The sequence below is a fragment of the Trachinotus anak genome, unplaced genomic scaffold, assembly GCF_046630095.1.
Source record: "Trachinotus anak isolate AG129_WGS33_773 ecotype Australia unplaced genomic scaffold, CSIRO_AGI_Tana_v1 ptg000016l, whole genome shotgun sequence".
NCBI lineage: Eukaryota > Metazoa > Chordata > Actinopteri > Carangiformes > Carangidae > Trachinotus > Trachinotus anak.
Window position 1 is genome coordinate 21,736,255 of NW_027273867.1, and position 13,228 is coordinate 21,749,482.

General features: G+C 44.1%; 1 protein-coding gene across 24 annotated transcripts in view; it reads left to right on the forward strand.

Annotated features, from left to right (window-relative positions):
• Positions 1 to 13,228, forward strand: part of macf1a (microtubule actin crosslinking factor 1a) — a 224,626-nt gene that overhangs the window by 193,937 nt on the left and 17,461 nt on the right. For 20 of the 24 annotated variants that reach the window (XM_071501060.1, XM_071501061.1, XM_071501068.1 and 17 more), the window contains 17 exons: positions 907 to 1,073; positions 2,101 to 2,260; positions 3,044 to 3,370; positions 3,811 to 3,895; positions 4,666 to 4,892; positions 6,099 to 6,305; positions 6,413 to 6,640; positions 6,830 to 7,048; positions 7,172 to 7,375; positions 9,351 to 9,576; positions 10,546 to 10,772; positions 10,884 to 11,006; positions 11,105 to 11,206; positions 11,323 to 11,424; positions 11,712 to 11,885; positions 12,128 to 12,283; positions 12,614 to 12,811. In XM_071501060.1, coding sequence (XP_071357161.1) covers positions 907 to 1,073; positions 2,101 to 2,260; positions 3,044 to 3,370; positions 3,811 to 3,895; positions 4,666 to 4,892; positions 6,099 to 6,305; positions 6,413 to 6,640; positions 6,830 to 7,048; positions 7,172 to 7,375; positions 9,351 to 9,576; positions 10,546 to 10,772; positions 10,884 to 11,006; positions 11,105 to 11,206; positions 11,323 to 11,424; positions 11,712 to 11,885; positions 12,128 to 12,283; positions 12,614 to 12,811 — 3,132 coding nt within the window. The remainder of the gene's footprint in view (positions 1 to 906; positions 1,074 to 2,100; positions 2,261 to 3,043; positions 3,371 to 3,810; positions 3,896 to 4,665; positions 4,893 to 6,098; positions 6,306 to 6,412; positions 6,641 to 6,829; positions 7,049 to 7,171; positions 7,376 to 9,350; positions 9,577 to 10,545; positions 10,773 to 10,883; positions 11,007 to 11,104; positions 11,207 to 11,322; positions 11,425 to 11,711; positions 11,886 to 12,127; positions 12,284 to 12,613; positions 12,812 to 13,228) is intronic. The other 4 variants (XM_071501073.1, XM_071501070.1, XM_071501069.1 and 1 more) reach the window with 1 other exon arrangement.

Sequence of the window (13,228 nt, forward strand, 5' to 3'; positions counted from 1 at the left end):
ATGGTGGATTTGTATTGTTTTCAGACACACACACAGTTTTCCCTGTTTATCCAACATACACTTCCTGTGTTTGTGCACATAAGAGTGCTCTAGTGTTGGCCAGCAATCAATCACACGTGTTTACATCCGTGACGGGGAGCGGCGTCAGTAACTGGCTTGAAAAGACAGTTAACTGTGGAGAAGTGCTGAAGTCCAAGCAGACAGAGAGGACGCTGTCTAACAGGAAGGGACTGCGTTCATGTGTGTTGTTCTTTTAATGTCAAAACAATTCTGATTAAGGTGAATAAAAGTTTGTTCCATTTCTACCTTTTAAAAGGTAGCACCCACCCTAATTAAAAGTTGAATAATTCATATGTAAAACAGAATTTTTAAAAGATATCCGCTAACCTGAGTCCTTTGATGACATGTTGATAAAAGGTTTAACAAGCTAATAATTGATGAGCTTTCTATGAGCTCCTGCAAAAGAAAGAGTCTGGCGGTGGAAAACATGTCAGCTCCTGTTTTAGCAAAATGATAAATTCTCCATCACAATAAATTTATTTTGTGCTTCAGACACAAATACAGTACAAAGAAGAATAGTTCTGCATTGTTAGAGCGTTGTACATTTTCTGATTAACTCTACTTCAGTTGGCAAACATGGAGGGATTGATTTTAAGTTAACAGAAAAAAATGATTTCTATCAACTTCAATCAGGCAGTGTTTACTCAGTCAGCAGTTTATTAGTTGCACCTAGATAAACACATTTAGTCAAACACAACAGTTGTGCAGTAAATCCTAACTTTATGAAGGTTATAATGTTGAGGTATTGTTTTATAGAGGTGTTGATTTAACTTGCTGCTCATATGTGAGGCTCTCACTCTTTTATGCATAAATTGCACCAATAACTGAGTATTTCTCTTCCTCCAGCTGCTCCAGAGATTGTTAGATGACCGCCGGCCGACAGTGGAGATGATCCGCGCTGAAGGAGAGAGGATCGCAGCCACAGCCGACACACAGGACCGAGAGAAGATCCAGACTCAGCTCCAGAGTCTGGCAGAGAGGTGGACTGACCTGCTGGACAAAGCCAGTGCCAGGTCAGTCTTCTTTACAATACAGGGGGTTTTCAGGGTGGGGAGGACCTGGGTCTCTGACTTGATCTCTGACCTCCCTGTGGAGTGAGAAAAGAAAGAGGAATTTCCCTGCAGTCAGAATTACTGAGGTATCGTATGGCAGCCGTGGGTGCTCCCTGAGTGTCTCTACATCATTTTTGACACGTCAAAGACATAATTTCTGTCCATTGTATCCTGTCAAACGTCAGCACAGATAATACTGCAGAGAGTAAAAAGTGACAGATTTGTCTTGCTGTAAATATGTGGTTTGGCAGAGTAATCAGTGGTGTACCTCAACAGCATGTTGTCTCGTGGTTATTTCCTGTTTTCTCGTTTCATTTCTGGGTGGCTCTGTACAACACCACTGTACTTAAAGAAAGAATTGTATCATTACAATTCGTTTCTGTGGTCTACAAGTAATTTCAGAGCACTTTCTGTTCACCAGGGAAAGTAGAGTTTCTTTTGGGGGAAAACTGGAACACACATGCAGAACTCACTAACTGAACTCAGTGAGAAGGTTTGATACTGCAGATGTGTGTGTGTTCATGTAAAGACGAGCCGTGATTTAAAATGTTTAGAGGACTTTCATGGCTGGCAACGTGCTGCAAGGCATGATATGATCACTCCTGTCGTGACTGTGGAATTTAATGAACAATACACACACACACACACACCTCTGCTTTCTTTACATACACTGTGAGATGCTTGGTTTGACACTGACACACACAGAGATGTGTTTTCTCTCCACGCTGCAAACCCCCCCTTTCTCTGTCTGTCTCAAACACACAAATAAAACATTTTATCAGTTTATGAAATTCCTCAATATTTAATAATATATCATGAAAATTTCATAAACATTTGATAAACCGTGTTTACAGAAAGGTGACAGCTGTATGACGCAATTTGAGCAATGCAGCTTCAGTGAAGGCAATAAAACGCCAATAAAAATGCTCCACCTCCTCCCCTTCATCTCCTGGTATCTTTGTCACCCCCTCCCGCTTTTGTCCCTCAGGCAGAGGCAGTTGGAGGAGCTGCAGGTTTTGGCTCTTCAGTTCCACGAAGCCCTGGAGCCACTGGGAGAATGGCTGAGCACCACCGAGAGACGCCTGAGCTCCGCCGAGCCCATGGGAACCCAGACGGCCAAGATCACCCAGCAGATCACCAAGCACAAGGTACAGTTTGCCCCCGTGATTACTGAGACTGTCCCCTCATGGAAAGGTCACCAGGGATTATTTTGACGTGTGTCGATGAGCAGGAGGCCGGATCCCTCAGTGCTCCGGTGTTTTTGCCTCAGACAATGTCATCAAAATAACGAGCACCAAGAAATCTTCCCAGTCCCCCACCCCTCAATCCACCTTTCCCTCCTCGTCAGGCTGCCAAAGGCTAAACATAGAACAATGCTCATTCAATAGATTTACAGTTGTTGCAGATGAGAAAATACTTACTGACCCATCTATCTTTATATATCATTGAGTTTCCAGATGTGCAGTGTCTGTGTGAGCTGCCAAGTAACAAGGAGTCAAACTGGACTCTAACAAACACACATACATGGTCAGGAGTCTTTTACATGCTCCTCTATCTCAGTTTAACAGGAACAACAAGCCACAAGAGCCACAGAGCATTTATTTACAACACAAACACGTCTTCTTCAAGCTCATGATTTATTCATATCAAGTCCAGTTTCTCGTTTTCATTTGTTGTGTCAAGTTTTTAAGTTTGAACCTTTTTCCTTTAGTTATTCTTCTCATTCATCATTGATGTTTATGATTTCATGTTTTTCTATGATTTGTCATTTGCATGGTCATATTTTGAGTTTTATCCATCTGTTTTTTTTTCTCACCTGTTCTTTTCACCTTCCTATTAAACACACACACACACACACACACACACACACACACACACACACACACACTCACACACACATAACCAAACAAAAACACTTATGCACTTCCCAGGCGCTCCAAGAGGACGTGTCCTCAAGAGGAGCCGAGGTTGACCACCTCGAGTCCCTCAGCCAATCGCTGACCCCGCTCAGCTGTGCGGCAGACCGCGATTGGTTAAGTGAGCGCGTGGGGGCGGTGAGGTCGGGTCACTCGGAGCTTGCCGATTGGTGCTCGAGGCGGGCAGGGCTGTTGGAGCAGGCGCTGGCCAACGCTCAGCTGTTTGGAGAGGACGAGGTAGAGGTGCTGAACTGGCTTGCAGAGGTGGCTCAGAGACTGGCGCAGGTCTCTGTGCAGAGCTACCAGCCTCAGCTGCTGGCCGAGCAGCACAAACACACCCTGGTACGACTTCATGAACACAGTGAACGACAACTGAAGTACTTCACCGCATGAGACATGAGAACAGTTCTTAGAAACGTTTTTTTCTAAAGAGATAAAGAAATAATAGATATGTAGTATATAAATAGTATTCATGTCATTTTTTTAATCATACACATTAAATTAAAATATTTATATAAAGTGAACAAACCTCAAATGTAAATGTGTTTAAATCAGAAACACATTCTGGTGGGATATGAATGCAAAACAGACCTTCTGCACAAATGTAATATTATGGGTGTAAAGATCAGTTTTAAAACACACTGATGCAGTTTTATCACTTGAACTTATTTGAAATGTTACCAACAATTTGAACAGTAATGGTTGAGTTTTGTAGCACAAAGGAAAATAGTTTTTATCTTACCAGCCATGTGTATTAACTTTAACACTTTTTCTTCCCTCAGGCTCTAAATGAAGAGATCTTGAGCAGGAAGAAAACAGTGGACCAGGCCATTAAGAACGGACAGGCCTTACTCAAACAGACCACAGGTAATCAGATTACTAAACCCCCACATCTTCTCCCAAACCTTAGCAAGAAGATATTAGAGTAACAGGACATCGAAACAATAAAAACATATGCAATAATAAATAAGATTCCTTGTGTTATCATTGATCATTTTACAGTTTGTTTTGACTTAAATACATCTTTGATCTTTCTTAAGTTGTTAACACTGTGAAACTTTAGCTTTAGCTGCATCTCATTTATTCTCCCATGGGGTGAATTCTCTCTTTATTCTATCAGTTGTGTTGCTTTGTGTATGTTGTTTGAAGTTCTCAGAATATCTCTGCAGACACAGACACCAGGCTCAGTGAAAGAAACTCACGACACAGTCAAACACTGTTGAAGTTGTAGATTCACATCCAAACCACACATTTTTAGATCAGTGGTGAACCAAGCTGTAACATGTGGTTTGTGTTTCTCTTTACATATTAAGATATTAGCCAGGCTGACTGGCAGTACTATTAGCAAGTCTGCCCCACGAATGCCCTCTGTGTTTTTACTGTCATATTTAGGTGGTTAGATAAATATTGTGGTGAAGAGAGTTACGCTGAGCTGTCAACATAAGCCTACTGTGAGAATATATGAATTTTATAATATAAGAATCAGGACTCTGGTTGGGTTTGACCTGGCACAAAAGATCTGATTTTGTGAAAAGACACAAAATTTACTGTAACTTATTGAAGAGACTGAAGAGAAAACATTTAAGAAGTGGAGATCTGTCTCTTTCTTTCTATCTGACATGTGTGTGGTTCTGCAGGTGAGGAGGTTCTCCTGATCCAGGAGAAGCTGGATGGCATCAAGTCTCGCTATGCTGAGATGACAGCCGGCAGCAGCAAGGCCCTTCGCACCCTGGAGCAGGCCCTGCAGCTCGCCACGCGATTCGCCAGCGCACACGACGACCTCAACCAGTGGCTGGACGGCGTGGAGGCAGAGCTCAGCAATGTGGAGCCTGACGCCTCGCCAGCCTATCAGGAGAGACAGAAGGTAGGAGAAGAGTTAACGTGTGTGTTTCATAAAGCTCAGAAAGATTTGCTTTTAAAGATTTATGAAAATGAGACATAAAGATTAATACTCCTGCGTTCACCTGGTAGAGTGCAGACCATTTAGGTTCAGTCCTTACTGCAGTGGCCTGAGTTCGAATCTGACTCCGGCCCTTTGCTGCATTTCATCTCCTCTCTCATCCCTAACCTTCCTGTCTGACACTATCCCTATCATAATAAAAGCTTATGGACAAAAAAAAGATAAATTCTCTACCATGACATGTATTCTGAGGGTTACTTTTTACTCTATTTATTCTAAATGAAGACATTTCAGTTAAAACCAACATATTCACCCAGCAGTGGCAATGCATGTGTGTCCTTGAAATACCTTTATTTAAACACTGTCCTTTACAGACAGTTTAGAGCAGTTAGGTTACAGTGTTTAGATGTGATGCAGTGTATCTCTCACGCTATTGCGCATAACACTCATTGCTTCCAGGTATATTATTAACTCAGACTGTGAGTCACTTGTGTTTGGAGCCACAGTGTAAGACTCAACATCCTCTCTTTGCATCTGCTCTCTTTCACACACCACATTTCTCACATTAGCGTCAAAGATGCAGCTCTTCTTCTGCGTTTTTTAGTTTCCGTTCAGCCATTTGTAGCATGTTGACTCCTGCTTTACAAAATGATTGACTGGGGCACTTGAGTAACAGTGTGTAACCAAGTTACTTGGCTGACAACTTGATAAAACTCTACAAGTTTTAATCATCCATATTTTAAAGATTTAAAAGATGATTTTTAAAGAAGAACAGTTTATTAGATTCTCCTGTCTGTAATGACAGTTTCAGTTGTTCCAATATCAACCTAACCACACTAGAGTTACCATAGAAACATTGATTTCTGGGAACTGAATAACAGTTTCTAAAAGCTATTGAAAGGATTATTGCCATTTAATTTGTCGCTCCAGTTTTTTCACTCCATAATGACATTTTCAGCATTTACCAATTTAATAGACTTTCACTGTGCCACACTTGGAAAGTAAAGCAGCCTCAGCCGCCACAAAAACACTAGGTGCTATTTCCATTTTTTATGTTTTTTTTACATTTGTATTTGAAGTTGTTTTTTGTAAAGTCCATATTTAAGATAATTTTTCATTTGATTACAGCTTGTGTTTTGTAAAACTAATCCCTCATTTTCACTTTTACAGGAGCTGAAGAAAGTATCAGCAGAGAAGCGTCTGGTGTTGGATACGGTCAACGAGGTGGGCAGCGCCCTGCTGGACCTGGTGCCGTGGCGAGCCAGAGAAGGCCTGGACCGCCTGGTCGCTGATGCCAACCAACGCTATCGCCAGGCTGATGAAACCATCACTCAGCGTGTGCAGCTGGTACAAGCTGCCATCCAGAGGTCACAACAGGTGCTGCAAGCAGTTTAACCCATGTTTAAGCACAAATGTTGAGCTGACTAACTTTTTGAAATTCTGTTGACTTTGGGCTCTGCTAAAACATGACCTCCGTCCTTCAGTATGAAGAGGCAGTGGATGCGGAGCTGGCCTGGGTCGGGGAGACGGAGCGCAAGCTGGCGTCTCTGGGACCTTTGAGTCTGGAGCCTGACGTAACAGTGGCTCAGCTACAGGTGCAGAGGGCCTTCAACATCGACATCATCAGACACAAAGACACTGTGGACCAGCTCCTCGCCACCAGAGATGACATCCTGGAGACCTGTAGTGAAGCCCAGAGGGATGCACTGATGGTTAGTCACTGATGGATGAGGGGAGATGGAGAGTTAAGAGGAAGAGACGGGACATGAGAAATTAAAGTTTGTGTACATTGGTAACCTTAGTCAGGGATAGACTGAGTGAGGAAAGTGAGGGACATCATCATTCATCATCTGGATCGTAACGTTAATATCTGACTGTCTGTCTGTCGTTAACCTCTCCAGGTAAAGACAGATTCTCTGAGTGCTCGTTACGATGCTGTGAGCCAGAACCACAGCGAGCGCTTCTCAGCTCTGGAGCAGGCCCAGGTTCTGGTGGCTCGGTTCTGGGAAACCTACGAGGAACTGGAGCCGTGGCTTGGCGAGACCGAAACCCTCATCACCCAGCTGCCACCACCAGCCATTGACACAGACGCTCTCCGACTGCAACAAGACCAGATGAGGGTAAGACTGGACACAAAATCTCAGATATGGATTCACATTTCTGTTTTAGCTTTCCTCTCATTGTGTCACTAATTAAAATATCTACTTAATTTCCATGTTCATGTTCCTGAATTTCCTCTCCAGCTGCTCAGGGAGTCTATCGCAGAGCACAAGCCCCACATCGACAAGCTGCTGAAGATCGGACCCCAGCTGGCCGAGCTCAGCCTCCAGGAGGGGGCGACAGTGACGCAGCGCTACACCGAGGCTGAGAGACGCTACCTGGCCATCAAAGAGGAGGTGAAAGGTCGTGCTACAGCACTAGACGAGGCAGTGTCCCAGTCTGCACAGGTACGTCACCGAGGACGAATTAACTGTTTCACAGCTCATGTTAGAAAACTGCAGACCTGGGTCTAATAAGTTTTATTGTTTAGTCTGCTTGGGGCCTGAAACTCAGAAACCCTGGAGACGACTGGTTTAAACCAGAATTCAGTAAAGTTAAATTACATTTTATGCTGCCCTTCAGTGGAGATAGAAGAATTGTGTGTTAATGCTGTTTGGCTCAGGTCTGTTTATAGCTTGTTATTTAGTGTCTGCTGCCCCAGACAAAACAGTGACGCCTGATGTGATTACTAAACAGCATGAGGTTCAGTGTGATTTTGTTGTTGTCTCTGTTGCTTGCTTTCAATAAATGATAATGAGGATTTATTGTGTAACAAGTTAACAGTTTACTTAGAGCCAAGTTTTGTTTCCATTTATTTCTTTACTTTGTCTTTTGTGTATTTTACTTTTTAAAAACTCTTGTTACTCTTGTTTCACATGAGACCATTGTTCAGGAAAAACACACCTATAACATAAAAAGTATCATCCAGACTTCTCTTTTATCACATCATGTCTTCTTTAAGTCTTAGTTTTCTTTACATCAGTATATTTGACTTTTTCTTTGCACTTCATTTCATGAGACATCACTGAATCACCGGAGTCGATAATGCCTGACATGTTGTACTGTATGCATGTCTCTGATTTAACTCATTATATTGTTTCTCCACCCTCCACCCCCTACAAACTCATCCATGTATTGCTCCTTCTCTTCCTCAACCTGCACCTCCATGTTGTCCTCATCCCTCACTCCACCCTAAACATCTACCTCCCTGTCTCTCCCCCCTCATCCTTTAACTTAACCCTAATCTCCATCATCATCTCCACCACCCCTCATCCTTGCAACCCGTTCCCTCCTCCATCCCATCCCTCGTTCATTGTGGATGCGCTGTGTGTGTTGCACCCCCCCACCACCATTTTCTCCATGGTCACTGCTCACTGCAATCACCCAGCTGGTAGAGGTAAGACCACTGACTGACATCAAACTGGCGCTCAAGGCTGTGGTTACGCCACATGATTTGGTCAACTAATAAACATGAATCAGTGAAGCCATCATCTTTTACCAGTCAGTCACTAATCAACAACACTGATCTCACCAAGGTGTGGATGAATATCAGTTTAAATGAAGAACATATAACAGTTCTGTATTAATAAGTCTAATTACAGATGTTAGGATGTCTGGATTTTTGCTGTTTATAAGTTAGTCTCAACTCTGGCTTCACTGATTTATACATTGATCCAAATCATGTGTCTGCCAATCCTGAGTGACCATAAGACTGAACTAAATCTGTTAGAAACTTTCCCTGTGGTGTAGGATTGTAGACTTGAATTAAACCGAGGCTGAAACTGAGGCATGCCCCCCAGCCATGTTTGTTTTAGTCTCAGACTAGGCTTGATTCAGCTCCTTGAAACCAGCCGTAGTCATTTTGTATCTAAAGAATCTTCCCCTTGTTGTTAGATGAAATTTGTTGTGTAATGTAGTGATCAAGCAATTTAATTTCACTCGGATGCATAAAAAAGCTCAAGCTCAACAACTCAGTACAAATCGTACAATGAGTTCTCTCTCATCCAAAATGTCTCCTGAGTCCTTTAGAGTGGACTCAACTGTGTTAATAGCTCCCTCTTGTGTGGTAGATCAAGTCCAGCTTTGTCAGAGTTACACAACCTGGGTGACCTGCTGAAAGTGAAGTACTGAGATATTACATAGCAGAATATAAGGTTTTATTTTGAATGTAATCATTTTCCTTGAATCTGTTGTGTATTCGCTGTGGAGTCTGTAAGAAGCTGTAAGTTAATACAGGCTGCCACAGATGGCTGACCACCCACATAATATATCAGCATTTTCCCACTTTCAAAATGTCACCCAGCTATCAAAACCCAAATCTAGCAACCTCAACACCCTCCTCCCCCTCATAACTTTTTCTTCCGCCTCTCCTTCCGTCCTCAGTTTCATGACAAGATGGATCCCCTGCTGGAGACCCTGGAGGGGGCAGTGCAGCGGCTGCGGCAGCCTCCCCCAGTGGCAGCAGAGGTGGAGAAGATCAGGGAGCAGCTGGCAGAGCACCGAACCCAGGGGCTGGAGCTGGACAAACTGCTGCCAAGCTTCTCCGCCCTCTGCGCCCGCGGAGAGGAGCTCATTGGACGGGCCGCTCACGACGATCCTGCTGCTCAGGGTGAGTGAGCTGGGATGTGTCTGACAGTGAATGACAGCCACATAACATTAAGACTGAGACAAGATCACAGGTCATGTGTTAAATAGTGTGGGTGGGGGGGGTCTACGCAGACATGAGTAATCTCACTGTTATTGTATTTAGGAGCGTCTCGTTCACTGAGCATGAAACCAGCAGTTACAGAGGAGGAGACTGATTAATGCTTTTCTCCATCAGCAACTCTTTGATTGGGGCTAATAATTGTTTTTCTGGCCAACAAAATAGCTACAGGTAAATAACTGAATATCAAAACAATCCAGTCCAGTTCCTGTAGTAGGCATTCGATGCTTTGATAGTTCTCTTCATGTAGGTGGAAAGTACTGGCTGTAACTGGCACCAGAAGTTGCATCATAAAAAACACAGTTTTTTTAGGACATTAGAAACTGGAGTGGGTCAGAGCAGAGAGGGAAACATAACAGGCTTCTGTAATCTGGGTGAAAAATATTAAAACCTTATTTTGGGCTTCAGTCCAACCAGCTCACTGACTGAACAATCAACTGGCCAGAGTCTGTTTGACTGGCACAGAGCCAGTGGGCAGACGGTGTCAGATCTGGACATGGAACAGAATCAGCAGTGCAGTTCTGCATATTTCTTCCAACGCCACCACATTATGAAACAAAACACATTGGTCTTTGTTAAGTTGCTCTGCAAAGAACTTAGTGCTTTGATGCCCCCCAGCCCTCCGCACTTGATGGAAATGAATGTCCCACTGTGCAGAAATGTGGGAGTGGGCTGATGAAGGACTTGACTAACCAGGACTGGACGTTATAGCAAATTTCGAACAAAGAAAACATTATTACTCTTGATAAAGTGATTTGAAATCTCAGATTAGACTACACAGCTAAAGAAAGAAGAAATATTTCCCAGTGTGCCCAGTGTACTCCCATTTGTCTCTACCAACCTGTCTAAAACTCCTCCCCCTCTCCCCTCCAGCCGTCCGCTCCCGCCTCCTGCGCCTGCGCTCCCTGTGGGATGAGATCCGGCAGCGAGCCGAGGAGAGGGAGGGGAAGCTGAACGACGTCCTGGACCTGGCCGGGAAGTTCTGGGCCGACGTGGCGGCGCTACTGAGCACGCTCCGAGACTCCCAAGATATTGTGAGAGAGCTGGAGGACCCTGGTGTTGACCCCTCGCTCATCAAGCAACAGATTGAGGCTGCTGAGGTATGGAGGAAGAGAGGGAATGTGTAAATAAATGGTGGCATTCTGGGAGGAATGGACTGTCTGTGGTGTCTCTACTCAACTCAGTATGACGTCTCTCTGTCCTTCCACCAGGCCATCAAGGCAGAGACAGACGGCCTGAGGGAGGAGCTGGAGTTCGTCAGGACCCTCGGGGCTGACCTCATCTTTGCCTGTGGAGAAACTGAGAAACCTGAAGTCAAGAAGACCATCGATGAGGTGAGAGATTAAGACGACATTAAGCAACTAAAGTATATAGAAAAGGATTAGTGACCAGAAGTCCACTAATATAATTTGTCTTTGTGTCCTTTTCGCAGATGAATGCTGCCTGGGAGGGCCTGAATCGGACATGGAGAGAGAGGATGGAGAGACTGGAGGAGGCCATGACGGCCTCTGTGCAGTATCAGGATGCACTGCAGGTTAGTTCATCAGAAATACACAGAAGCCAAACATATGTTCTTGACCTTTTGCTCTGTGAAACATAACAGTGTTGTCTTTGCACCAGCTTAACCATATCATTCTGCATCATTTCCAGTCTATGTTTGACTACCTGGACAACGCAGTGATCAAGCTGTGCGACATGTCGACCGTGGGAACTGACCTGGGAACTGTCAAACAGCAAATTGAAGAGCTCAAGGTTGGCATAAGAATTACATTTCTGATTTTTCACCAGTCAGTCGGAACAACACATTTTACACACAAGCTGTTTTTAAAATCAGTTTTTAGATCATGTAGGAAAAAATCTCTTATGATGCTTATTATTGCTGCTTGTGCTTTTAGAGGCAGCTAAATATCTCCTCTTTTTTATGGATAACACAGGGTCATATTTTTCTCAGGAACTAATAAAAGACTTCTCTCCTCTGTTTACCTCACTCATCCTCCTCCTCCTCCTCCTCTCATCATCCCTCCATTCACCCTGAGCAGCAGTACAAGGTGGAGGTTTACCAGCAGCAGATTGACATGGAGAAGCTGTGCCACCAGGGGGAGCTGCTGCTGAAGAAAGTGTCAGACCAGACAGACAGGGACATGATCCAGGAGCCGCTGACTGAGCTCCGCCACCTCTGGGACAACCTGGGGGATAAGATCACTCAGAGACAGGTAATGAAACCACATCTGGCAGCAGTTTGGCCAAGCAGCCCCTGAGTAACACACTGAAACCTGAACTGTTCCCAGGGCATGACCTTGAGCTCTCAACCCGCTGTTTCCCTTGAGAAGTTGACGATGTTGGTCTTTGTTGGCTTTCTCTAGGACTGCTTGTATTTGACAGCCGCTTTTCATTACAGTCCAAATATTTAAGTTCCTATTTTTAAGCCCGCACTTCTGTCTTTCTTCCACCACAGCACAAGCTGGAGGCTGCCCTGCTGGCCTTGGGTCAGTTCCAGCATGCCCTGTCTGAGCTGCAGGCCTGGCTGAGCCACACACACACCACCCTGGACACACAGAGACCAGTCAGCTCTGACCCCAAGGCCATCGAAATTGAGCTGGCTAAACACCACGTATGTCTAAATTCATTACAAACTGGAAAAAACTGAGACTTCTTTTTCCTTATTGTGTGACTTATCCGTCCTCATCGGGTTGATACTGTAAAAGAGGCTGATTCTTTAAAAGATTCTCACTTATTTCTAGTCGGTGATACTTCATGCCTCTGACAGGCTCTGTCCTGTAGCGCTAACATTGTTTGTTTTCTTCTCTATGGACACACACACACTATACAGTTGGCGTCCTATGTTATTATAACCTCCAAAATCTTCTGCTCTGCTTTTGCATCTCACCGTTCAGATTCAGGTCAGTGTAATTAACTTGTTTCTCCCTCCTCTCTGTCCCAGGTTCTGCGTAACGACGTGCTGTCCCACCATGCCACGGTGGAGACTGTGAACGGTGCTGGCGCTGAGCTGCTCGAGTCCTCTCCTGGAGATGAAGCCAGCCACCTGAGGGATCAGCTGGATCAGCTCAACCAGAGCTGGGAGAGTCTGCTGCTCAAGACCCAGGAGCGACAGAAACTGCTGGAGGCCGCCCTGCAGCAGGTACTGTCCAGAAACTAGCACCGAGCTAGAAGAAGATTCCTCCTCAGCAAAGCTCTGTCAAGTTCCTCTAGATCTTTACACTGCTGATGAACAACAACCCAGGCCTCAATATAACAAAGAGAAGAAACAAATACAAACTAAAACAACTGTTAATACTAAGTTATGTATTTTATGTTTTTGTGCACGAAAAACTTGTGATTCCTGGAAACAGTAGCTGTCAAAACAATCTCCACACAAAGTCCAGTTCAAAGTTTTCATGGAATCACCAACTTCATCTTTAATCAAAAGCTCCAGAACAGCTACTAAATGGACCTTCAGTTATTATATATACAGTTATTACAGATGTTATGTTATTATTATTATGAAAATGATGCTTAAAGTAATTGGCTCTCCTACAGCAACTGTAGTCATAAGTAA